General features: G+C 34.4%; 2 protein-coding genes across 5 annotated transcripts in view; one reads left to right on the top strand and one right to left on the bottom strand.

Annotated features, from left to right (window-relative positions):
* The window catches only part of MTX3 (metaxin 3), a 760,898-nt gene that overhangs the window by 256,752 nt on the left and 478,244 nt on the right, over positions 1-25,902 (top strand). The gene's annotated exons all lie outside the window — the stretch shown is intronic.
* TENT2 (terminal nucleotidyltransferase 2) overlaps positions 87-25,902 on the bottom strand; it is a 57,493-nt gene continuing 31,677 nt past the window's right edge. For 3 of the 4 annotated variants that reach the window (XM_036279089.1, XM_036279090.1, XM_036279092.1), the window contains exons 11-15: positions 22,334-22,377; positions 17,194-17,330; positions 5,004-5,095; positions 3,055-3,134; positions 1,003-1,092 (exon numbers count right to left, since the gene is read on the bottom strand). In XM_036279089.1, the coding sequence (XP_036134982.1) occupies positions 1,018-1,092; positions 3,055-3,134; positions 5,004-5,095; positions 17,194-17,330; positions 22,334-22,377 (428 nt within the window). In that variant the 3' untranslated portion in view covers positions 1,003-1,017. Of the gene's footprint in view, positions 129-1,002; positions 1,093-3,054; positions 3,135-5,003; positions 5,096-17,193; positions 17,331-22,333; positions 22,378-25,902 lie in introns of those variants that run through there. The other variant, XM_036279093.1, reaches the window with a different exon arrangement.

The following is a 25,902-nucleotide window of genomic DNA, read 5'->3' as shown; positions in this document are numbered from 1 at the left end:
TTGTGTGGAAAAGAAACACTAAAAAAGATATCTTTACAAACATTAAGCTTTTATTTATAATTTTATGTCTTACCCTAAAACATTTTGTAGGGGCTTACTGCCTAAAAATTCCAGTTTAGATTACAATCCTGTAATTGCACACAGAAAAAAATCTGATAAGATCAATAGGTTATCATTTCAAATTTAATCTTTCAGTTCCTCTTGCTTCACGTCACAGGGAAAATAAAAGTACAAAAATGGGAAGTAAAGCTAAAGTGCATATTGCACTAAGCTACCATAAAGCATGGGAATTAATCTTTTCAAAATGTCTACACTGAATTAATTTTTAAAACAATTCAGTAACTGCCATTCAATACAGAGTTGGAGCTCATATTACTACAGTGCAAAATGTACTGTTGTTACAAAAAATTTAAAGCAATCTCAAGAGTACATCAAAAGCATCTGAGGTACTAATGAAATGCTAATACAGACACACCCAAAGCCACTATCCTGGTGAGTCAAGTGAAGACTTAAGGCAATTGTCCAGTATTTCATGCCTCTGCAGTGATTTCATTGAAATAAAAGATTTCATTTTGCTTCAAGTAACTGAATACTGACTTGAATCTTCACTTTACTAGAATAGACAGGCAACAAACTATCTACTGTAGATTATACTTTCCAAAATTCCACAAATCTCTTCAGTATTAGCATGTGGTACAATTAATTGAAGTTATATCAAAAACTTTTTATTTGTTCAGATAATTCCCCAAAAAATATTTTATCTGATCACCTGAAAATTTATGCCATAATATTACTAATCATCAATGTAAACATTTTCAAAAATACATCTTTAAATCAAAGGGTTTTATTAGGAAATGTCATAATAAAATATGCAATCTTTATATAAGTATGTCCTCTTAAAAATAAAACATGAAAACAGAACAATGAAAAGAAACTATGATGGAGGTAAACAAAATGCATTATGGTATTACTATTGTTCTTTATTTCTCAAAGAATTTATTAAGAAATAGAGGCCAGTCATCTTTTCAGGAGAGCAGCTCTTAAAGGTAGAATACTGTTCAAATCTTTTTTATTTCTCAATCTGTGCCATGACTGTAAGAAAACAAAAAATCATTCTTAAAACCTAAAATATATGCAGAACAAACACTGAAAGGAAAGTTACTAGGATGTTAATAGTAGTTATCTCTAGGTAGTAAATTTTTTGGTGATTTTTTCTTCTTTGTGTTTTTATCTCCCAAGTTTTTAACACAGTACAAGTACTGTTTCTGTCATTAGAAAAGAAAATGTTTAAAAACTATACCTGTGTGGCTTCAATTAATAAAGGGACACATAGGTGGTACAAAAAGATGCAATTGACAATATTAACATTTATTCACAGATTTAAATAATTTCATCTAAAACAGCAAGGTACAAGATAATGAAAATAAAACCTTTGGGTTTGAGAGAGTAAGGGAAGATTAATTCAATTATCTGATTGACTATTTGGCATCTAGTAAGCTTTTCAATTAAAAATAGTATTTATGGCCCTGGCTGGTGTGGCTCAGTGGATAGAATATCGTCCTGTGCACAAAGGGTCTTGAGTTTGATTCCTGGTCAAGTGCACGTACCTGGGTTGCAGGTTCAATCTCCAGCCCCAGGCGGGGCACATGCAGGAGGCAACCAATCACTGTGTCTCTCTCCCATCAATATTTCTCTTTCTCTGTCTTTTTCCCTCCCTCCCTCCCTTCCACTCTCTCTACAGAAAAAAAAAAAAAAAAGTCAATGGAAGAAATATCCTTGGGTGAAGATTAACAAAACAAACAAAAAATAGTATTTGTGAAGGAGAAGTAAATCTATAACAAAACACTTTTTATATGCCTCTAGAAAAGATAAATTGAATTGGTAAGAGAAAAAGAAAGGAACTGAAGGAAGCTCACCCATCAATAACCATGACAATGTAAGCAATGCTGTTTTTGAGTTCTCAATTAAATCTGACAAAAATATTCTCTCTTGCATATTTTTGTCCTGCAGAATTCCATTCATTTTAAATTTTCTATTCTGGCTGACAATTGAGAGGGCCTAATTTAAAGAACAGCTTGTAATATGACACACTTGCGTTTCCTTTTTTTTAGATAGCGGGGAAGAGAAGGAGGGAGAGAGACAGAAAAATGTCAATTGAGAGAGACATATTGATTGGTTGCCTCCTGTAGGACCCTAACCAGGGCCAGGGATCTAACCTGCAAACCAGCTATGTGCCCTTGACCGGGAATTGAACCTGAGACCCTTTGGTCTGTGGGCTGACACTCTAACTGCTGAGCCAAACTGGCCAGGGCTACACTTGCATTTTTAATTATCATCAAAATAAAGTCCACTTGTATGACTTGATAATTAAAAGGTATGCCTCTAAAATGATCTTTAGTTCACTGATCATTTACTTCTATAAAGCATTTATCTTGTATGTCTCACAGTACATATTTCTATCATTATTTTCTACACTATACTATGGAATTCCTGAAAGACAGAAACTACATCTAGCAAAATTACTGATGAATAAATTCATAATGTGGACTAAAGAGCTAAAGAATAAACTATAGTATATATATGTATATATGTGACCGAAGTTTATATATATAACGTGTGAATGTACACACATATTTTTTAACTTTTCAAAATATAAACAAGGATAAAACGGGACTCAAGTTCCTGTTACAGTGGGGCATGCAGAAGAAAAATCATGGAATTGACATCAGCTTTCTTTTAAGGCTACAATAAGTTCCCCAATATTTTAGGAGGCAAAGAAGTCCACCAAGCTTTCATCACTCATTTTGGGAGTTTAATAAGTCACTATGAAAATGCTTATTTCCATGAAAGTGAAAGCCATGTGAATGAAAACTGAGCCAGAGCTCTCTGAATAAAAAGTATATCAAAATTCAAGCAATAAATTTCCTATTGTGCCACATTAATGGATTCACAACACAAAAACCAGGGCTATTCTGTCCTATTTCATATGTATTTCATTTTCAAAGCACACTAGTCCACTAACGTTTTTAAGAATTAATCTGATGCACTGTTTACCTTTAAAAATTGATCCTTTATCATGTCAAACTTCTGCTTTTCATGTACAGCTCTGGCTGTATTTGTTCCATCAAAAGGTTCTGCAATGTTAAATGCACATATAAACAAAAAATTATTAAAATGAGAGCTTCAGTTTTTTATTTGGTTGAACTATATGAAATTGTCAATATTTGACAGTTTTTGACCTAGAAAATAGCAACTGCATATGGTTCAACCTAATATCTTTTTAGATTTATGCATATTGAAAATAGTTTTACATAGCTATGAACTGTCTAATAAGGTAGAAAGAATTCAAGTGAGAGGATAACTAAAAATGAGTCATTAGCATAAGTATGTTAAATCTAAATCATAAAAGTGGATAAGATTTCTGAAGAATTACAGAGGGTTAAAAACCTACCCTTAAAGGAATAAAAATAAGTTAAAGAATTAAAATTATCAAAAAGAATAAAACACTAGATTGAACAGAGTTGGTCAATGACAAATAGCACAGAAAGATGATTTTAAATTTAATTTTAATTTAAAAGGCCATTATTTGTCAAGCAGGAGAAAGGTCAATACTTTTGAAAATAGAGGCTTAATATTGGTGAGGCTGGAAGACAGTGCAGAGTTATGGTGTAAGTGGATGGTTTAGAAAAAGATTCAGTGAGAACAGTAACTTGTATGAGAAATTTTAGGGTAAAAGAAGAGAGAAAAACGGGATAGCAAGTAGAGAAGGCAGGAAGAAAATGCAAAGTTTTAGAGAACCAGAACATTACATTCCATGTCTTCAACCCCACCCTACTCACAAGATAAGAGGGAAGAGTATATGTATACAGATAAAAAATGTCTTACACAGAGAAGACAAGGAAACTGAAGGGAGAAAAGGAGGTAACTAAAGGCATTAGGAATTGGATGGGATAGCTTAAATAATGCCAGCAGTAGATTAAAAAAGTACTACAGTTTAAGAATTCTGTCACTGAAAAAGAGAGGGGAAAAGTTCTTAGAAGAGCCTATAGGATCAAGCCTAGAGCATTTTTCAAGGATAAGAACAACTATGTGTACCTTAAAGCTGAGACCTGGAAAACAGGTGAAATATGCTGGAGAGGCTACCTTTAGATCTGTAATACAATCTAAACAGGCCCATAATTTTTAAAGCTTTTTGTTTATTTATTTATTTTTTTGCTCAGAAAGGCTATTATAAAGAGGAGTTTATTGTCACAGTACTGTCTTTTTTTTCAATAGAATAAAGCCATATGCAAAACTATCAGATCATATCACGCACAGCACTTAATAACTGTTCAATATTCAAAAGAATTCAAATAACTAAAATAATATACACCCAACTGTGTAATTTAGCAAACCAAATATCAAAGCAGAAAATTTAATTTCATGTTCACAAACTCTTAAGATGTTGCATATAATCCAAGTTTTAAATATTCTAAATTTGATGTTTTCCTACAAATGTTGAATCTCAACCTTTATTCTTTTTTACCTCAGAAAAAAGAAGTCAATCATCAACTTGACCTGTGAGAACAGTTTCTTACTGACTCAAAGAAATATTCAATTGCATGTAAATTAATTTTAGATAACAGAATATCTCAGAGCTTAAGAGCTTAAAATCAATTTTTTCATAAAAATCAAGTTTGCATTATGAATCAGTATTTTATGTATAAAAGAACTGATTTTATTTCAATATAAGAATAAAATTTTCATCAACTACAAGCAGGAGGGATGCATAAAGACTGCTCAAATCTTATCAAATGGAAACAACGCCTAAATTCATGTTATTTGCTACAAAAAATTTTTTTAAATTATTTTTAAATATTAAATTAAAATCATAACTAAAAGACTTGTAAACCACTTAAGAACATAAATGTATTACTTTATAATAATATAAGCTGAATTTATTCAAGTAATTCTCTCAGTACCACAGTGATAACAATGACAGAGAGCAGTTGTGGGACAACTACCTTCTACACAGATGTATTTATTTCTCCATTCAATACCATCAGGCCTGGGAATGGCTTTGGCTTCACGAACTGAAATCATTTGACTGTTCCAGCTATAAAAAAAAAAATAATCATGTTAACTATTTTAATGTCCCCTTTATTATTTTTATTAGATCAGTAGTAATGCCTACTCTGATGTTCTCAGAGAATACTAAAACTTGCCTCAACCCTCAGCAACACCATCTCCATTTCCTTCTCTCCTTTTTCTCCACAGCACTTTATACTCCAATGAATTGCTTAGTTCTTGTTGTTTATAGTGTGTCTCAAAGATGCTAAGTTATTTCTGTACTTTTCCACTGTTCAACTAGTTGTCTAGTACAAACTAGGTATTTAATACTTATTTATTAAATAAATGAAGCAATATAAAAAAATAAGAAACCCTAGCTGGGTGGGGCTCAATTGGTTGGAGTGCAATCCTGTACACCTAAAGGCTTCAGGTTCGATTCCCCGTTGGAGGGAGTATGGGAGGCAACTAATGGATGTTTCTCTCTCACATCAATGTTTCTCTCTCTCTAAAATTAGTAAAAAACATATCCTTGGGTGAGGATTTTAAAAAAGAATATGTAAGTAAGCAAAAAATATATAAACTATATTCATTGTTACTACCCCACTAAGAATATTATATTTAAGAAGAATTAATCTTCTTGTGTTGTTTTATATTCTGTAAAATTTTTGTTTGGGTGCATATCTATTTGTATGATTTGGAAAATTTTTTGAAATTTTCTAATAGAAGCAAGTAGATGCTAGCTTAGGAAAACAAAATGAATACTCTATGAAAAGACTGATATACTGTGAAAACATGTATTACTATATATATATACAGTTAATAGTGAAGTTTTATTCAAGTAAAATAATTTTATCTGCATGCCTGAAGGCAAACTGTCCCATCTTTAGTATGTACTAACATTAAAGTTTTAAAGGTTTTTTCTTTACAATTAAAATAGTTCTGTACAAGTACTATTTTCTTTTTTTTAAGGATCATTCTAACAGGTATAACTACTCAGCTTTTATACAAGAGAAAAATAAGTTTGTGGAAAGCTGATATCTTTTTTCAGCCCTATTTAGCTTTCTCCATCATTTTATTTATTTATTTATTTTTTAAATCTTTATTGTTGAATTACAGATGTTCCTCATTTTTCCCCCACTGACCCCCTCCTCCCCACTCCCAGCCCCCCTCCCACCTTTTCCCACACTATTATCTCTGTCCATTGGTTATGCATATAAGTTCTTTGGTTTATTTCTTCCCACCCCCCACCCCCCCAACCCCTTTCCCTTTGAGGTTTATCAGTCTAGCAGTGAATTTGTACTTCTTAATCCCTTCACCTTTTTCACTCATTCCCCCAAACCCTCTCCCATCTCGCAACCAACAAAATGTTCTCTGTATCTATCAGAATGTTTCTGTTCTGCCTGTTCATTTTGGTTGCAGATGCCATTGTCGATAGATATGTATTCATTGCTATTTTGTTTGTTCATGTATTTTATCTTTTTCTTCAAAAAGGCCCTTCATCATTTCATATAATAACGGTTTGGTGGTGATGAACTCCTTTAACTCTTTCTTGTCTGGGAAACTCTTTATATGGCCATCGATTCTAAATGACAGCTTTGTAGGATAGAGTAATCTTGGTTGTAGGTTCTTGCTTTTCATCACTCTGAATATTTCTTGCCACTCCCTTCTGGCCTGCAAAGTTTCTTTTGAGAAATCAGCTGACAGCCTTATGGGAACTCCCTTGTAGGTAACTAACTGCTTTTCTCTTGCTGCTTTTAGGATTCTTTGTCTTGAACCTTTTGCATTTTGATGATGATGTGTCTTGGTGTGGGCCTCTTGGGGTTCATCTTGTTTGGGACTCTCTGTGCTTCCTGGACCTGTATGTCTGTTTCCTTTACCAAGTTAGGAAAGTTTTCTGCCACTATTGTTTCAAACAGGTTTTCGATTTCTTGTTTTCTCTCTTCTCCTTCTGGCACCACCAAGATGTGAATGTTGGCATGCTTGAAGTTGTCCCAGAGGCTCCTTACACTATCCTCATTTTTTTGGATTCTTTTTTCTTTTTGCTGTTCTGATTGGGCGTTTTTTGCTTCCTTATATTCCACATCAATGGTTTGCTTCTTGAAGTTATGTACTCTACTACTGAACCTGTGTAAATTATTCTTTATTTCAGTTAATGCCTCCTTCATTTCTGACTGTGCATCCATCATTTCTGACTGGTCCTTTTTTATGCTCTTGAGGCCCTCACTAAGTTCACTGAGGTTCTCACTGAGTTCATTGAGCATCCTTATAAGCAGTATTTTGAACTCAGCATCTGTTAGGTTGCTTATCTCCATTTCGCTTAGTTCTTTTCTTGGGGTTTTGTTCTGTTCTTTCATTTGGGATCTGTTTCTTTGTCTCCTTATTTTGGCTGCCTCCCTGTGTTTGTTTCTGTATATTACTTAATGAGAGGTATGGGGCTATCTGAGACAAGATGCTGCTTGTTTGAAAGAATTTAGAAAAAACCTGAAGCAGGATCCAAGACCGGCCAATCCTATAGTTAAGCAACTGGCAACAGCTTGGGTGGGCCTGAAAGTTGGGTGGGGCGGGGCCTCAGGGAATCACCAGGGCGGGGCAACCAGTGTGAGCCAGGTTGCTGGAGTCCCAGATATGGCGGCTGTCTGCTGCCCCAGGGAAGGGCTCACCAAAGGAATAAAGGCATCTGACAGCACGTTTGTCCCAGAGAAAGCCCCCTTTCCAGCCCTTGCTCCAATGCCAAACAGCTCAGTTCTTCCCTGTATGTCTCTGGTGCCCCTCCAGCTGCCTCCCCTCCAAGCTTAGAGAGAGAGAGTCCAATAAGTCCGTGCGCAGGCCCTTTATGGAGCTGCCTGGGGCTCCAGCCTCATCAGCTTCCCTGAGCCTCAGTTCCCGATGGTTTTTCCAGCCAGAGGTTATGGGGACTTCTCCTCCTCGCACTGGAACCCTGAGCGGCGTGTCTGGTGTTGGACAGGGATCCCTCAGTCCTCAGGGAGGACCTTCCCAGTCGAGGTGTCCTCCTGATTTTTATCCGCCACATGAGGGATCTGCCCCTCCTACCAGTCTCGTTGTGGCTGCTGCTTTAAATCCGTAGTAGTAGGACTTCCATTCAGCTCGATTTCAGGCAGTTTTGATGATGGTTGTTCTGTAGTTTAGTTGTTTGTAACTTTGATGTGGTTGTGGGAGGACGCGATATCGCGTTTACCTACGCCGCCATGTTGGCCGGAAGTCTCCATCATTTTAATGAGAAGCAAAAAGACTATGGTTTTCGGACCTTCCAAGTCCAAACTCATCCAACTGTTCCTATATTTATTAGGTAAAGAATCCATAAAAATATAATTGTGGGTCCAGTATGGCATTTGCTTCTGGAAAATTGATTAATTTCTGTTAAATATTCAAAAAAATATTGCATCTTGTGAAATTTGATCATTGAAAAGAACCCCAAAGAATGGTTTTCTACTCTTATCAATAGTATAGTTTAGAAATACAGGGTGGAGCAAACATAGGTTCATATGGAAAATAACACAATAATTTATAAGTAATAATACAAGAATAAACTGTTTCGTGTACTCCCAACTGTAAACCCACCTTTGCCCCACCCTGTACTTTTCAAGACAGCTTTAAGTTATTTAAATATATATCAGAATTTATGCTTTTAAAAAATAAGTGAGTTGTCAAAGAGAAATACTTAGTATTGGTTTGGGTAAGATGTTTTAGATATTTCATGTATAGCAGTATGGATTCAAAACAGGAAAGAAGTATACTGCTCTACTATTTCAAGTGTATTTCTAAAATTTTCTTAAAAATAACAATGCAAAGGGGAGAATTATATAACAGCCTGCTTGAACTAAATAAGATTACAGTAGAATTACACTTTGTGCTACGTTACTTTATACCACTTAAGACAAATTTCACTAATAAAGTATTTTCCTGAGATTACTTGTTTCTTATGTCAACTTACAGAACAGCTGAATTTGCAGTACAATTAAAATTGGAAACAGTACGTTAAAAAGGGGTAGATTTTTTTCTTTCAGACAATCTTAGAGTATTGAAATACTGTGTACTGCTGTTAAATTATAACTTTTACTTTCTTAAATCAAAGGAAACCCCCTCACCACTATATTTCCATTAAATACAACCCTTACTTTATATTACATGCCAGTCGTTGGTTCTAAACTGGGTCACAGAAACATATATGACATACCTATATTCACTTTATCATCACTAACCAGATATCAAGCTTCCACCTATAATCGACCCCAATAATGCAGTTATTTATAGGACTATCATGAGAAATACTGAAGAACTTCAGAGAGAAAAAACAAAGAATATTTTAAATCATTACCTTTTTTTTTAATCCTCACCCGAGGACATTTTTTTTTTTTGCATTTATCTTCAGATAGAGTGGGAGGGAGAGGGGGAAGAGAGAGAAACATCGATGTGAGAGAGACACATCGACTGGTCACCACCCGCACGACCCCAACCTGGGCCAGGGACAAACTGCAACCAACGTATGTTCCCTTTATGGTAACCAAACCCAGGACTCTCTGGTCAGTAGGCCGATGCTCTAACCACTGAGCAAAACTGGCTAGGACTATTCATTACCATTTAGATTGATTCAATCTACTGCATTTTTAAAGAACTTTTAAATATTTCTAAGTTATTAAATATTTCAAATCATAAAACAATATATACTATTTTAACTTTCAGAAGTGAATTTAAATGTATAATTCAAAAGGTAATTTAGAAATATTTTCGCTAAATATTTCACTCTTTAATATAGACAGGCCCTAAACTAAGCCTTTTATTATACCATACTTCTCTATCATAATTTGATTTTTTTTTGTTGTTGGTTAATCCTCCCTCGAGGATATATTTTTTCCCATTGATTTCAGATAAGAGTGGAAGGGAGTGAGGAGGAGACAGAAACATCAATGTGAGAGAGACACATTGATTGGTATCCTCCTACACAACCTCAATCAGGGCCGGAGATCGAACCTGCAACTGAGGTACATGCCCTTGATGGGGAATTGAACCCAAGACCCTTCGGTCCATGGGCCAATGCTCTAACCACTGAGCAAAACCAGCCAGGGCTTCTCTATCATAATTTGCTTGCCACATGAAAATCTGTTATTTTCACTCATTAAATAAAGTGTAAAACAAGATACAATCTATAGAAGAGAGATGTTTCATGAAATAGAAGAACAGATACAGGGCTTTATTTATTTATTTATTTATTTATTTATTTATTTATTTATTTTATTTATTTAGTTTTGTGGTACGTGCCCCTAGCAGGAACCGAACCCGGGACTCTGGTCCGCAGGCCGACGCTCAACCACTGAGCCAAACTGGCCAGGGCTACAGGGCTTAATTTAATCTAAAATAGATTTGATAATATATAATAACCTTTTTAATATAAAACTGAGATTACTGACTCCATATTAGTAAGATGCTTACTTCTTTTCTTCAGTAGTGATAATGAACTGGTACTCATCTATTAACACTCTTTTGGCCATTCTTTTTGAGGCAAAGTCTTTTGAGATGATTCATTAAATTGGAAACTTAGTCTTCAGCAACATTACAAAGAAATATTTAAGTCTAACAAAGTAAAAATTATGAGTCTGATACTACATGGCTGCATATATACTACAACTAGTCAAATTAAGTGAACAAATGTATATAGTTTTGTTTTATTATTAAGAGCTGGAAAGCAAACAAGAAGAAAACTTTGTTAGGGATTCAAAACCTCTCCAGCAAAGAGAAAATTTTACTCTAATCCTAGAGTTTTGCTTTGACTGGCTCTTCTTCCCTTTCAATGCTGATGTGCATCAAGGCTTTGCTTCTTTTATTCCTCTTCTAATGCTAGAACACCCATTCCAGGCTTCAATATACAATTATTTTACATAATCCTTTCTCTAGCTCTAACCTTTCTACTAGGCCCCACGCTACTATATACCACTGTTAGAAACTGCCACCCAGATGTTCTATAGAAATCCCTGTACTTACACGTTTAAGACTAAATTTAATACATTCTGTCCAATTTCAAGTATTAAAATCACTCCTTTGTATATCCCCTCAACTCTCTTACCTACTCCTGCTGCACTGAACTTACTTGGATGAAACATAATCATAATTAAATCTTGTCTACTGCAATCCTTTCCGATACAACTAAACACGGCTAAAGGAAAATATGCAACCCCACTGACCTTTAAATTCATGATCACTTTTATCACCTCATACCTGCCAGAATGGTGGCCATCAACAAATCCTCAAACAATAAAAACTGGAGAGGATGTGGAGAAAAGGGGACTCTAGTACACTACTGGTGGGACTGCAGACTGGTGCAGCCATATGGAAACAATGTGGTGTTTCCTCAAAAAATTAAAAATGGAACTGCCATTCGACCCAGTGATCCCACTTCTTGGAATATATCCTAAGAAGCCTGAAAAACCAATCAGGAAGAATATATGCACCCCCAATGTTCATAGCAGCACTATTTACAATTGCTAAGAGCTGGAAACAGCCCAAGTGCCCATCAGTAGATGAGTGGATAAAAAAACTGTGGTATATTTATACAATGGAATATTATTTAGCTGTAAGAGAGATCTCTTACCCTTTGAGACGACATGGAGGGACCTGGAGAGTATTATGCTAAGTGAAATAAGCCAGTCAGAGAAAGTCAAGTACCACATGATCTCACTTATTTGTGGAACATAATGAACAAAATAAGCTCTCGACCAAAAGAGTTCCAGAGTCATGGAAGCAGGGGACAGACTGACAAACCTCAGAGGGATGAGGAGTGGGAGGGGTGGGAAGAGACAAATCAAAGAACTTATTATGCATATATGCACAACCAATGGACAAGGAAACTAGGCTGGAGGAGGGTGAGAGTGGGAAGGGAGGGGGTTAATGGGGAAAAAAGGGGACATCTATAATACTTTCAACAAAAAATTTTACAAAATTAAAAGGGGGAAAAAAATTTCACGATCACTTTAAATTCATGATGTCTTAGCTCAAAGGATCCTAAATGCTACTACACATCAATCATACTTTATTTCCATAGTTTCTTTACTCTTCTACATGACAATTCATATATTCTCCTCACTTCTCAAATTTCCTCCCTTATAATCATTCCCAACTAATGTCCATGCTTCACTTCACTAAAAAACACTAAAGCAAGCAAAAGATCATTTTCACTAGCTCCTACCACATAGATTCATCTATATCCATAGACATATTCTGCTTGTTCTCATTATTATTAATTAATTATCTGTGCTCCTATTCCACTTTGCTCTAGATTCCTCTACTTGACTCAAACAAGTATGCACACTGTTTAACAATTTTCTATGTCTTTTCTGGTATCATCAATTTTGCCATCAATGTGGATTATTTCTTTCTAAAAACAAAACCAAAAACTCAACCCCACTTAATCCTTCAACTTCTACCCCATTTTTCTGCTCCCCTTTACAAGTATGTAAACTCCTCTAGAGTTTATACACACTAACCTATCTGTATCTAATTCTTCTCCTGTTCTCTCTTAAGCCTACGCAAATGATGCTTTTTATCCCCATAATTCCACATAAACTACTCCTGTCAAAGGCCCAGTGAATGGTCTCCAGTGGACCAATGCATCAATGGTTAGCTTTTAGTTCTCATTTTGTACTTGATCAATCAAAAAATGTGACACAGATAATCACTTCCTTCTCCTCAAAACATTTCCCCCCCTTGGATTTCAAGATACTACATTCTATTGGCTTACCTCCTACCCTCATTGATTCTTCCTTTTTAGACTATATATTAGTTCTTTCTCATCCTTAATCTCATTTTTATTTCTTCTCTGTATTATAAAATTTTTCAAAGAGAAAAACTGAAAAGCATAAAATTAAAAAACAATTTGCCCTGGCCAGTTTTCTCAGTGGTTAGAGCATCAGCTCTCAAACAGAAGGGACTCAAGTTTGATTCCTGGTCAAAAGCATGTACCAGGGTTGCAGGTGTGATCCCTGGTTGGGGTCATGCAAGAGGCAGCCAATCAATGTGTCTCTCTCACATCGCCCCTCCCCCCACTCTATGTAAATATCAATGGAAAAATATACTAGGGTGAGGATAAAAAACAAAACAAAAAAATAAAACAATTCAACAGTTGTTAACACTTTGCACATTTGTTTGTGTGTATGTATGTTTTAAACTGAACCATCTGTTAAGCTGCAGATATCACAAAACTTCATTCTTTTATCCTTTGGCACTTATCTCTTAATAATAAGACCATTCTCCTTTATAATACTAACAGCATCTAGAAATTAACAGCAATTCAAATGCCTTTCCACATTATAAAATAAGCTACATGAAGACAAGGATTCATGCCTGTTTTGAGTCACCATCTCTCTTCATGCCTGTTTTGTTAATTGCTATATCCCCAGTGCATATAAAATAGCTTAGTATACAGTGGGCACTCAATGATTTACTGATTAAATGAGAGTGAAAAAGGCAGAACCAAAAAAGAGATTTTAAAAAATTGGGCCTTTGGCCCTGGCCGGTTTGGCTCAGCGGTTAGAGCGTCCGCCTGCGGTCTGGAGAGACCCGGATTCGGTTCCCGCTAAGGGCATGTAACTCGGTTGCAGTTTGTCCCCAGCCCTGGTTGGTCGTGTGGGTGGCAGCCACTCGATGTGTCCCTTTCACATCGATGTTTCCCTCTCTGTCTCTTCCTCTCTCTCCCTCCCACTCTGTCTGTACAAAAAATGGAAAAATGTCCTCGGGTGAGGAAAAAAAAAAAAAAATTGGGCCTTTGTAAATTCAGTTTTTTAAAAAAATGTATGTGTTTAAGTATGTAGTTATGCTTTTTTTTTTAAATCCTCATCTGAGGATGTTTTTGCATTTATCTTCAGATAGAGTGGGAGGGAGAGAGGGAGGAAGAGAGAGAGAGAGAAACATTGATGTAGACACATGGACTGACTGCCACCCACATGACCCAAAATGGAGCCGGGGACAAACTGCAACCGAGGTATGTGCCCTTAACAGCAACCGAACCCAGGATTCTCTGGTCCACGGGCCAACGCTCTAACCGCTGAGCCAAACTGGCCAGGGCTATAGGTATGTATTTTTATTTACTTATTTATTTTCTTTCTTGATTTTAGATAGAGAGGTAGGGAGAGGGAGAGAGATAGATACATTAATGAGAGAGAAACATCAACATTGATTGGCTGCCTCCTGCACATCCCCTGCTAGGGACAGAGCCCACAACCTGGGCATATGCCCTGACCAGGAATCCAACTAGCAACCTCCTGGTACATGAGTCGATGCTCAACCACTGAGCCACACTGGCTGGGTCATAGGTATGTATTTTTAATTCAACAGATAGACTAGCAATAATGACATGTGATTAGGCATCCAGGAAATAAAGAGGATTATAAAATAGGTACTTTTGAAGGTTCACAGACTCTCCACTATCTATAGTCTGGAATATTTAGAACTTAATTTTTTTTGTTTTGCTAAAATACAAAATTATTACATTCGGACTATTTTTAAAAAGATTTCCTGAGCCATCTGATCCTTTCTCTCTCCTATTTTGTCCATTCCTTGTTCCCAGGTAGTTTTAGAAGTCTGTTCACTGTGAGAATTTTCAGCGACAAGGTTTAGAGAAAGCTATGAGTGAAGTAGGTAAGACAATCTTAGTAATTTTCAAATGGCCATATAAAATTTCTGCAACATTTATACTGTATACTCAAACATCTCTTAAAAAGCAATTATACGTCTTCAGGTATAGAGAATTTTTTAATTGACTATTTCAAAGTTCAGAAGAAACCCTTACAAACATTTCTAAGAGCTGTCAGATTTTTGCATAGCACCTAGTTCATTACCATGACTACATTCTTGGCTGTGCTCCCTACAACTAAATTTCCGAAAATATCTGGTGTGAAACAATAGTGCACTTGACAAATGCATTATATGATGAAAGAGTAGGGGAAGATGGCTCCTAAATCATGTATCGGAGTGATAACAAATGCAAAAGTTCAAAACCTCCTTCAAGCACCAGCATCCCAGCCAGTAACATTTGACAAAGCAAGCTAGTTACTGCTAATGCAAAATTAACACACAAACCTGCACATCTACCATCTTATTTCAGTCCGACAAAGTGGTGTTTTCAAGGTGTTTGTATGTAGGTGCTTTAATCCTAAACTATACATGGCAGAAATATAACATTCTCCTATAAATCCTTTTCCCTCTATATAAACTTCTCCCAATACTTAATTTATATGACACAACAGACGATGCCAATATAGTCTAACAATCGACACTGGTTTTGTAGTCAAATCTGAATTTGAATCCCAGTTCTCTCACAATCTGCTGTATTGCCACAGGCAAATTTACAAATTCCCTAAACTGGACAAGGGGTTATTTGGAGGATTAAAAGAGATGATACATGGGACTCACTGAGCATACTCTAAGGACACTAGGTAAAAAAATACTTACTAAACATTAGCTATTGTTATTGCAATATCTGAACTCCAGAATAACCTTTACAGTTTCTCAGGTCCCATGTTTCATATAGTCTTAAATCTTTCCTCATCTTTATATAAATTAAGCCTCCTTCCTTTTTATCCTTGTTGCCTGGACTTATATTCAGGTCATTTTCTTACTAAACTATTTTTCTCCAGCACTTTTCCTACTCCTTTTCTTAACCTAATTCAGTAATTTTAGTCACCTTAAGGATCTTTGAATCATGTCCATAATCTTACTTTCTGCTTCACAACTATTTATTTATAATAATTATTTGTCATGTACCCACTATCTGGCATTGAGCTAGGTACTGGAGACACAATTATAAACGAAATGGGTACAAACAGTCTAGTATAAGCTTTACTTTAAGAAATTTAAATAACATTTAATCTTTCATGCCCTATGTTTCAAATCATCTTACATAAGTCAATTTTCTTTAAAGCTACCATCATAGCAGATAAGACAATATCAACATTGTGGTTAAATATCATAGTTAAGAGTGTGAATTGTGCCTGATTCAGTAGTTCAGTGTCAAACCATGCACCAAGAGGTCATGAGTTCGATACTTGGTCAGGGCACATGCCCAGGTTGTGGGTCCAATCCCCAGTGGGGGGCATGCAGGAGGTGGCCAAACGATGTCTATCTCATCGATGTTTCTATCTCTCTCCCCATCTCCCTTTCTCTCTCTCTAAAAGTCAATAAAGAAAAAAAAGAGGCCTGGGGTTCCAGCAGCCTCAGTAAAAGAAGAGTGTGAATTATGCAGTCAAAATTATCTGAAATACTCCCCTTACAAGGTGTGTAATCTTAGCGCAAGTTTCTTAACCTATATGCCTCACTGGTTTCAGAATGGTATACTATATAACACCATCATATATGGTTATAATGTAAATTGAATGAGATGATACATATTATCCATTTAGAACAGTTTATCCCACCTAGTAAAAGCAATTATTACTATTACTATTATTATCCTCTCTCCAAACTTCTTCAGAGTGGGACTCTGTAATCACTATACTTCTCTAACTTTGTATAACTCCTAAGTCCTTTCTCCTCCTCCTCCAAGCTTTTCTAAATTGATCAGAAGAGCTGCAAACAACCCCTAATCACATTCTATGAACTAAGAACTTCCATAAGAACTTTCAGTTATGTCCAGTATGATTACACACTTTAATCTTTCATATTTCCACATCCCCCTTAAAGAAAAAAAAAAGGAAAAGGAGTATTCCTTGATTTGTATATCATATAATACAATTAAATTCAGATATCAAGTATTAAGTAAATCTTTTTCTAAATTTGTCTTAGCTATGTTTGTTACTACAAATATTCAGTATCTAAAAATCAGAGGTTCCAAATTAATATAGTAACTACATAGGATCAACACAAACCTACTCAGGCCCTACTATGAAAAGAGACAGCTAAACATAAAATGGGATCATTACCGCAATAAACTAAAACTGGGGCTTACTGAACTATAATTTTTATTAGCTAGGAATATGAAATCTCCTTAGTTTCTAATCATTAATCTTCAGATATTAAATTTGATAAACTACACATTTCTGGACAAGTCTACAGCACTGAAATTGACAAATATAACTTCTTGACCAAATCTGTAGCCTTCACTCATACAAATGAATAAATGCAATCTGAAGTTTCACTTACTCAAATTCTGTAGCATAATATTTAAGAAAGCCCAGTAAGAGGTCCCCAAGATTTGATTCATTCTTTGAGAGGTAAGGAGGAACATTACATGGAACTTGATGTACAAGGTGCAGCTGTATAGCAGGACTAAAAGATTCCTGTCAGGGGGAGAAAAAGGGAAAAATGTAAAGCCATTTAAAACACACACTAAAAACTTTATAAATCCTGATCTAAAGCACTTTGAAGAAGAGAGAAAGAAATTTTTTTATGTTGGCATTTTGGAAATTTGAAGATTTTCTTACACTTAAGCTTTCACCAGTGTTTGGAGTAGGCCAGAAGTACCTGAAAAACTAAAATAGTCTAATCCTTGGCAGAGATATAGCAACCAATGGTAGCAGAGACTTTCTAAGTCATAAAATAAAACCTCGCTGTACATGTCAAAATTCCATCCAATAATACACGTTTCTTTACAAATGTATCTACTTCTTATTTCCACAAGGGGCAGTTGTACTTTATGAAGTCTATATCAAAGACAAGGTAACAGCTCTTTCTAACTGCCAGTTAAAATTTCTCTCAAAGGCCATGAAAATAACTTTAATATATAAACTGTACCTATACCAATGTTAAACATTTTGTTTTTGTACTTTGTATTATTCTGTATCTTAGAGGAATAAGTCCAACCTGAATTGAACTTGAAATGACAAAGAGGGCAGGGAAGAGAAAAAAGATAGGAAATATACCAGCAAGCAATATTCATCAAACTTTTTTTCCCCCTTATTCATTTTTAGAGATAGGAAGGGAGAAGGAGAGACAGAGAGAGAAACATCAAAGAGAGAGAACATCGACTGGCTGCCTCCTGCATGCCACCCACTGGGATTTGGCCCACAACCTGGGCATGTGCCCTGACCAGGAATCAAACAGGCGACCTCTTGGTGCATGGGGTCGATGTTCAACCACTGAACCACACCGGCCGGGCTTCAGCAACTTTTCACTACAATATTCATAAAGGAGGTTATCATTTGCTTGCAATCCAGGACCAAACAACATACTTCTTAGAAAGATTAACTGGTACTTATTCTTTTCTCTAATAGCAGCATGTTCTGGCTCTAAAATACACTAAATGAACTATAGAGCTTCAAGTAATATATATCTGTATGTTAGAAAATAATCTTTCTAAGGTAGTTTGCACAGTGCCCTCAAGAAGGGTTTTCTATATTCCCCTTTGCCATCAAAGTAGAAATAGATTTTTTTCAAAAAGCAATTGGTTAAGTCAGCAGAGGACAACTACACTTAAGGTTTCCAATTCAAATCAACCTTGGATTTACTGATATCAATTCAATTAGTTATGTCTAAATAACTCCAACATAACTGCGCTGTAATAGAGAAATATTATATTGCATCTATTTAACAGTAGCCTCCAAACACCATCAGTAAAAACCAAAGAAGCAAAAAATTTAAAAATCCCCTCTCCTCAACCCCATTATGTATAATTCTATCCATAATTTTTAACTACCAGAAAGGGATTCTCTCAGAAGATAAATTCTACTCCAACCACAATTCATAAAGCTGGCACTCCTAAACTTAAGACTTCCTCTTATACTTCTAACATATTTAGTATTACAAGTGGGTATATTTTCTCTTAGACTAGGGAGAGTAGGAAAGAAGCCTCAATTTACAATAAAGAGTAAAGGCAGAAGGAAGAGCAGGTATACTGCCTCTACCACCTTTTGTCTCTTACTTGTTATATGTAAAACTGGACTTAGGACATTATTTAAAATTGTAAACTTTAAATATTATTTTCTGGCAAATTAAAGAAAATGGTATAACAAGTTCAAATGACAAGGAAAAGAAAAAGTGGGTCATACCTTTTGCTCTGAAAGCTACTTACTAATTTTGATTTGTAGCACTTAGCATAGTAAGCATGAAATTTATGAACTGATGCTAAAATGAAAGTTATTTTCTTACCTAAAATTTAAAACTGTTTGAACTTCCTTTAAAACTTGTATTACGTTCAATAATTTAAAGAAAAATATCAACAATTGTGAAACTAAAACTGAAGTTATGCCTTGGGCAGTTGATCAGCGGTTAGAGCACCAGCCTGAGCAAAGGGTCTCAGGTTCGATTCCCAATCAAGGGCACATATCTGGGTTATAGGTTCTATCTCAAGCACATGCAGGTCGATGTTTCTTTCTCTCTCTCTCTCTCCTCTTCCCTCCCTTCCTTCCACTCTAAAAAATAAAATAAATAAATGAATCCTCAGGTGAGGATTAAAAACAACAAAAAAGAATAATATATGCTACTTTGGATATATGATGGGAGTAGGTAGAATTTAAGCTAACATATTAGAAAGCACATAAAGAGCTAAAAGAAAAAAAGCAACCTTAAAAGTACAACCTAAATTCGTAGAAAAACAAGTTAACTAATACAATATAACATCTATTCATTTTATTTTATTGATTGATTTTAGAGAGGGGGAGGGGGAAGGGAGGGGGGAGAGAGGGGGGGAGAGAGGGGGAGAGAGAGAGAGATTATTTTGTTATTTCACTTATTCATGCATTCATTGGTTGATTCTCATATGTGCCCTAACCAAGGATCAAACCCACAACCTTGGCATATCAAGACAATGTTCTAACCAACTGAGCTATCTGGCCAGGGTAAAACATCTATTTTTGGATTACTGATATTTACTACTGTTGCATTTTTTTAATGTAGAAAAAACTTTAAAAAAAAATTTTTTTATTGTTCTTTTTTTTTTATTGGAAAGACATTTTAATTACTTTTTAAAGGTTATATCTTATTTTGGACTTCTTATAACCAAATGTGTAAAGACTCAATTCTAATTGATATTTAAATGCTGATATTTTTAAAGACACCTATTTTCCATTTCTCTTCAATAATGCCAAGAAAACAAAATTAAAGGCAATCCCTTAAAAAACATCTGAAAAGTTTCACTGTTTTGCCAATACAACTGCCCACCAAGAATGGCAAACATATATTTTGCCATATTCCATTATTTTTCTGAAGCTGTGCCATAATTTCTTTATCTTCAAAGTCTGAAATCTGGATAAGTAAGGGCTTTCTGGAATAAATTAGACTGGCTAAACTTTTACTTGGTAACATTTCCTAAAAAACAATGTGTAGTTTAAATAAAAGATGACTGTTTTCCATCTCCAGGCAAACAAAGAATTTAAGTTGCATAATTTTCTAATATATGAATTATTAGATCCTATAAATGTTGAGGAAGGTCTCAAATTAAAGAATAACTAATATGGAATACTTAAGTAGAGTTTTGCCTGAACAGATAAAGAACTAAATAATATATTGAAGTTTTACCGAGCTTTCTTAGTTGTATGCAGGTCACCACCAAGCTGGTAATGTTGAAGACGAATTACTAAATTTCCTTTACATTATATCAGGTTTTAGTGAGATTTTTAAAGTTTTGAAATCAATATAAGTATTCAACATAAAGTATAAGTACTACAATAAGGTGGTTAAGAGCATGAGCATTGGAGTCAGATGACCTAGGTCTGAAACCTTGCTCTTCTATTAGTTACATGAAGTTGCCTAGCTTTGCAAAGGTTTAGCTTCTTCATCTTTAATATAATGAAAATAATAGTACTCATTGGGTTGTTACAATATATGCAAAGCACAGCAGCAATAGCATTACCCAAATAATTGTTATTTAGTATATGCCAGGCATCATTATTATTTTAACTGTACATTTATTTATACAATAATGCAGTATGGTTATGTCTAAGAACATGCAATGCATTATTTCAAAATTAATTTCCTGGTGCTTTTTAAAACTTAAGTAATGTCAACTTTAAAATAATAGTTTTATTGTCATTTTTAAAAAATTTCACCAAAATTTTTTAATTTGTCTTTCCAAAGGTGTTCAGTTAAAGGCTGTTGTATTTTTTATGTTTAAAAACACACTGGCCCTAGGTACTACTGGAAATTTATTACAATGGTTCTTCATAATAGCAGAATTTGGTTTCTTAAAGGAGGAAAATAAGATATCCAAATTCCAAAAGGTTCTTGTTAAATGTGTTTTCTAGTGATGATCCACCACAAACTAGGAGGTCCCCACTATAGCAAAACTCTATTACAGTAAACCCAGCACACTGAATGTGTATTATAATAACTGATGTTCAAAAATAAGAACATCAGTTCTTCTTAATTATCAAGGATTAAATATTTAATTTAGTTTCCATGTCAAGTATATTTATATTTTATGATATATACAAAATAAGTAAGTTCTTTGAATACTGACCACTCAAGCTAGATATTATATTTTTCTTTGTAATATGACCATTTAATAAGTTTATGAAAATAACAGGTAAAAATTATGTGGTTTCAGTAGGTTGGTCAAACAAGTAGCTTAAATATTATTCCAAATAAAACCAGGAACAAGGCTGACTATGGAGGAAAACAAAAATGATAGACTACAAAAAAGGAAACAGAGAATTCCAGAAAGAACACAAAAAAACTGAAGAAGAAATAAAAGTATTCACCTATACTGTGAATATATACATTACTTAGGTTTCTCTAAATTCAAAGTGAATACATACTAAACTTTTTCTAGTAGGTATACTTCATTTCTTGAGTATTTCCAAATAGTTTCAGCAGGATTCTTAATATTATGCACACAAGGCTAGAGTACTAATGTTACCTCTTTTGCTGCATTACTTAACAAGATCAAATGAAAGATACAATGAATATACAATTGTTCAATTTCTCAATTTTTTCCCACTGCTTTCAAAGTATACATACATTGGACTGAAAAACATCTGAGTTAACGAAAAATGCTGTAAAACTATATTTTAAATTAGCACGAAGAAAACTGGAATGAGATCAAATAAGACTAATTTAATTCCCATTAGTGATAATCATGAGCATCATGCAAAAAATTCCACCATTAACAAAAATGACTAGATTGCCTGCCAATAACCAAATAAATTATCAGTCTTCAAAGAAAGTACATGAAACATTTTTGATGTCCTACTGGCCAATGCCTCAGCCTACAGAGAAAATGTTATCAATACTTAGAAGGTTACATAACTATTACTACTTTTATATTCACATTAATACTAAGTATAATAAATAGTCCCACATACACTTGTCATAATATGTATTATAATAATTTATAAGAAACACTTACTGGGTAAATTTTTTGGATGGATGGAAGGATGGGTTCAGGTAGGGCTATAAAAAAAAAAGTTTAAAGCTTCCGTGATTCACGTAATTCATTTTACAAAGCAGTAATTTGTCAGATAAGACCCTCAGGTATGAATCTATAAGGGTTTCTGCTACAAGTCAACAGTTTCCATAGATTTTGTGAAGTTAATTCTGATTCCTAAAACTTTTAATTCAAAATATATCTAAGTTGACAATTTAAGGTTTGTTAATAAACTGTGTATATTTTAATGTAAACTAATGTTCCTTATGTGGTTTTAGAATAATAGGCCATTAATAAATAGACACAGATCATTTGGTCCAACATCAGACACACACACAAAATAAGCAAGACAAGAACTGTTCTACAGATATTAAATGGACATTGTTAATATGAATGTAGTTATCAAAACATTTTTTTAATACAGTCAAACGATAATTTCTGGAAACTGATCTACTGCAGAAGAAAAGAAACTGAGAAAAATCTTCAACTTCATTAATTTTTTAAAATGAAGGCTTCAGCCCTGGCTGGTTTGGCTCAGCGGTTAGAGAGTCAGCCTGCAGTCCAGAGAGACCAGGGTTCAGTTCCCACTAAGGGCACGTACCTCGGTTGCAGTTTGTCCCCGGCCCTGGTTGGGTTGTGTAGGAGGCAGCCACTCAATGTGTCCCTTTCACGTCGATGTTTCTCTCTTTCTCTCTCTCCTTCCCACTCTATCTGAACAAAAAATGGAAAAATGTCCTCGGGTGAGGATGAAAAAAAAAGAAGGCTTCAGCAAATTTTAGAACTCTAAATCAGGAGATCTGAACCAATCTTCTATAAATAAAATTTCATACAAAGGAATCATTATCTTCATATGTTACTGTATTTTTAATTGTCACTCTTCACCCTTCAATAGCTTTACCCAAATCCAACCTCAAGAAATGCATTAACAATAATTTCACATCATTATACAGGAAATGACATTAAAGGCAAAGTTCCCAATATTCACAATAAATAACTAATATATAATGTCTTAATTATGTTAAGACACAAATGCATTTTCAAGATTTCTTTAAAATTAAAGATCAATATTAGTACCATATGATAAACTATGATAATTTAAGAATTAAAAATATATTGTAATAATTAAATAAATTCAGTAATAATCTTGAATTCACTTTTAACTGGTTATTTAGCAAAAACATTGTAACATGGTTTCTGGAATATATTAACGTATATATAATCAATCATGACCAATCGTAGTCTCCAACTACGATTATAAATGTACAAATTTCTACTACATAGTATTGAAATTTTCCTCCTGTATCGTGCTTCATTTCCAAGTTGAAAATTGGAATAAAATGAAATACCATGATAGTCTGGAATGTTCAGTGTGTGTGAGAGGATAAAAACTCACTCATTACTTACCAGAACCACTCTTGAAAAATAAAGATACATTTTTTTCCCAGAGGCATTCAAATACTCAAAATTCTAGACGACCCTACAAGTAAACTCAAGCCCTCATCACTTTAATTCTAAAAATCTTTATATTTGTATAACATTTTAATAGCTTTCTATTAATTTTTGTTATAATATAGAAGTTAAATAGGAAAACCTTATTAGAAATTAATTTGCTTAATTAAAAACCTGAACTCCTTTCCTACCAAATATCCTAATAAATTAAAATTGTAATTTAAAAGAGGATGAAGAAAAGGTTACAGAGAATATTTTTTTAAAGTTCATCTCATTCTAGAATTATAATTAGAATGCTAGGAGATTAATACAAATACTAACCACTAGTTTAAGGCCTTTTAATAGACAAAGAACCTTTAGAACTAAGCAATTTGGAAGCTTCTGGGGACAGAAATATAATTGAGTAAATCCTGTCTGACAAACATACAGATTTAAAAACAGTGGTCATGATAGAAGCAATTAGTGTACTGTAGCAGTTATCTACTAACACTATCCTGATTATATTCTCAAATTAGTAGTTTTTCAAATGTTTATTTTACTTCAAAGCAACATACATTCTGGAAGAATCTGGCTGTAACACGTATTCGTACTTCAAAATTTTGTACTTTGATCGTTTCAATTTCTCTCTCTCAAAAGCAAAGTAAGATAAAACAAAAGCTTATTATTGCAGTATGAGAGTGGTACATAACAACTCAAGTAGAGCTAATCTACAATATTTTACTTTGCAGTAATATGAGAGCTTTCTGATCAGGCTCCCACAAATCAATACACTGATGTCCTTTAACAAAGAGCTAGAACCTAGAAATGGCTGATGAGTCATTAATTACAAACCATCTCAGTAAATGGGACAACTCTGTCAAAAATAAAATATGTTTAACAAAATCTAAACCAAATTTTAACATAATTTCATTACACTAGTAATATACTAATGTTTGAATTTTCAACTTCCTTATAAAACCACCCTTGGGGCATCTGTGATTAAAGTACATTTTTCTAAAGAAGGCAATCAAATTAAAATTTCTAGTGTAACAAATTAAGTACACAGAAATAGGGCATATAGGGATGTTCAAGCATGTTAAATGCTTTAGTCAATTTTTAAATCACAACTAAAATTAAAAAATTATGAACAGACTACTGTGGTGGTGGTATATGAGGTTTATGTCATATTATTATTTATATTTTATAAGAAATATTTCTAATCTGTTCAAGTTTTAATAAATGTGAACTGGACAGAGTTCACCAAAAATAGCATTAAAAGTAATTCATGTTTCAGACTGAACTGCAAATTGGACAAAAAAAATGGTTAGTGATATGTAAAGTAGTATCTAAAACAGCCAACATCAGCCCTGGCTGGTTTGGCTCAGCGGTTGCAGTATCAGCCTGCGGACCAGAGAGTCCTGGGTTCAGTTCCCGCTGGGCCCTAGCGGCTAGGGGCATGAACCAAAAAAATAAAACAGCCAACATTATATGTTTCAAATCCTATTAGAGGAGCAAATCAGTCATCAAACTAATGTATCTCTAAGACTGGTCAGCAATAAAAATACATGTATTATAATTAGCTTGAAATTTTTTTACTACAAAGAGAAAGATTAACCTTTCTAATAACTGATCCATAAAACTTTGACCCATTTAACTATTTTCTCACCAAGTCAAAAAAAAAATTTGAATTTATCATTCAAATAAAAATATATTCTTAGTTTGGCTCCGTGGTTAGAGCGTAGGCCCGCAGACCAAAGAGTGGCGGTTTCGATTCCGGTCAAGGGCACGTACCTCAATTGCTGTTTGATACCCACCCCTGGTTGGGATTATGCGGGAGACAACCAATGTGTCTCTCTCACATCGATATTTCTTTCTCTCTCTCCTCCCTCCCTTCTTCCTCCCACTCTATCTGAAAATCAATGAAAAAATATCCTCAGGTGAGGATTAAAAAAATATGTAGATATAGATATATACAAACACACACACACTCTTATTTAGTATATATTATAAAACATCTACAATTATAGTCACATATAAAGGAAACAAATCCTACTGTCCATAAATAACCTGATACATTTTGGGCACATATCTTTTCAATATATTATACATATGAATATATACAT

This window comes from Molossus molossus, unplaced genomic scaffold, assembly GCF_014108415.1.
Source record: "Molossus molossus isolate mMolMol1 unplaced genomic scaffold, mMolMol1.p scaffold_m16_p_3, whole genome shotgun sequence".
NCBI classification, from domain to species: Eukaryota; Metazoa; Chordata; class Mammalia; order Chiroptera; family Molossidae; genus Molossus; species Molossus molossus.
The sequence above is the reverse complement of the archived record's forward strand: the minus strand, read 5'-3'. Positions and strand labels throughout refer to the sequence as shown.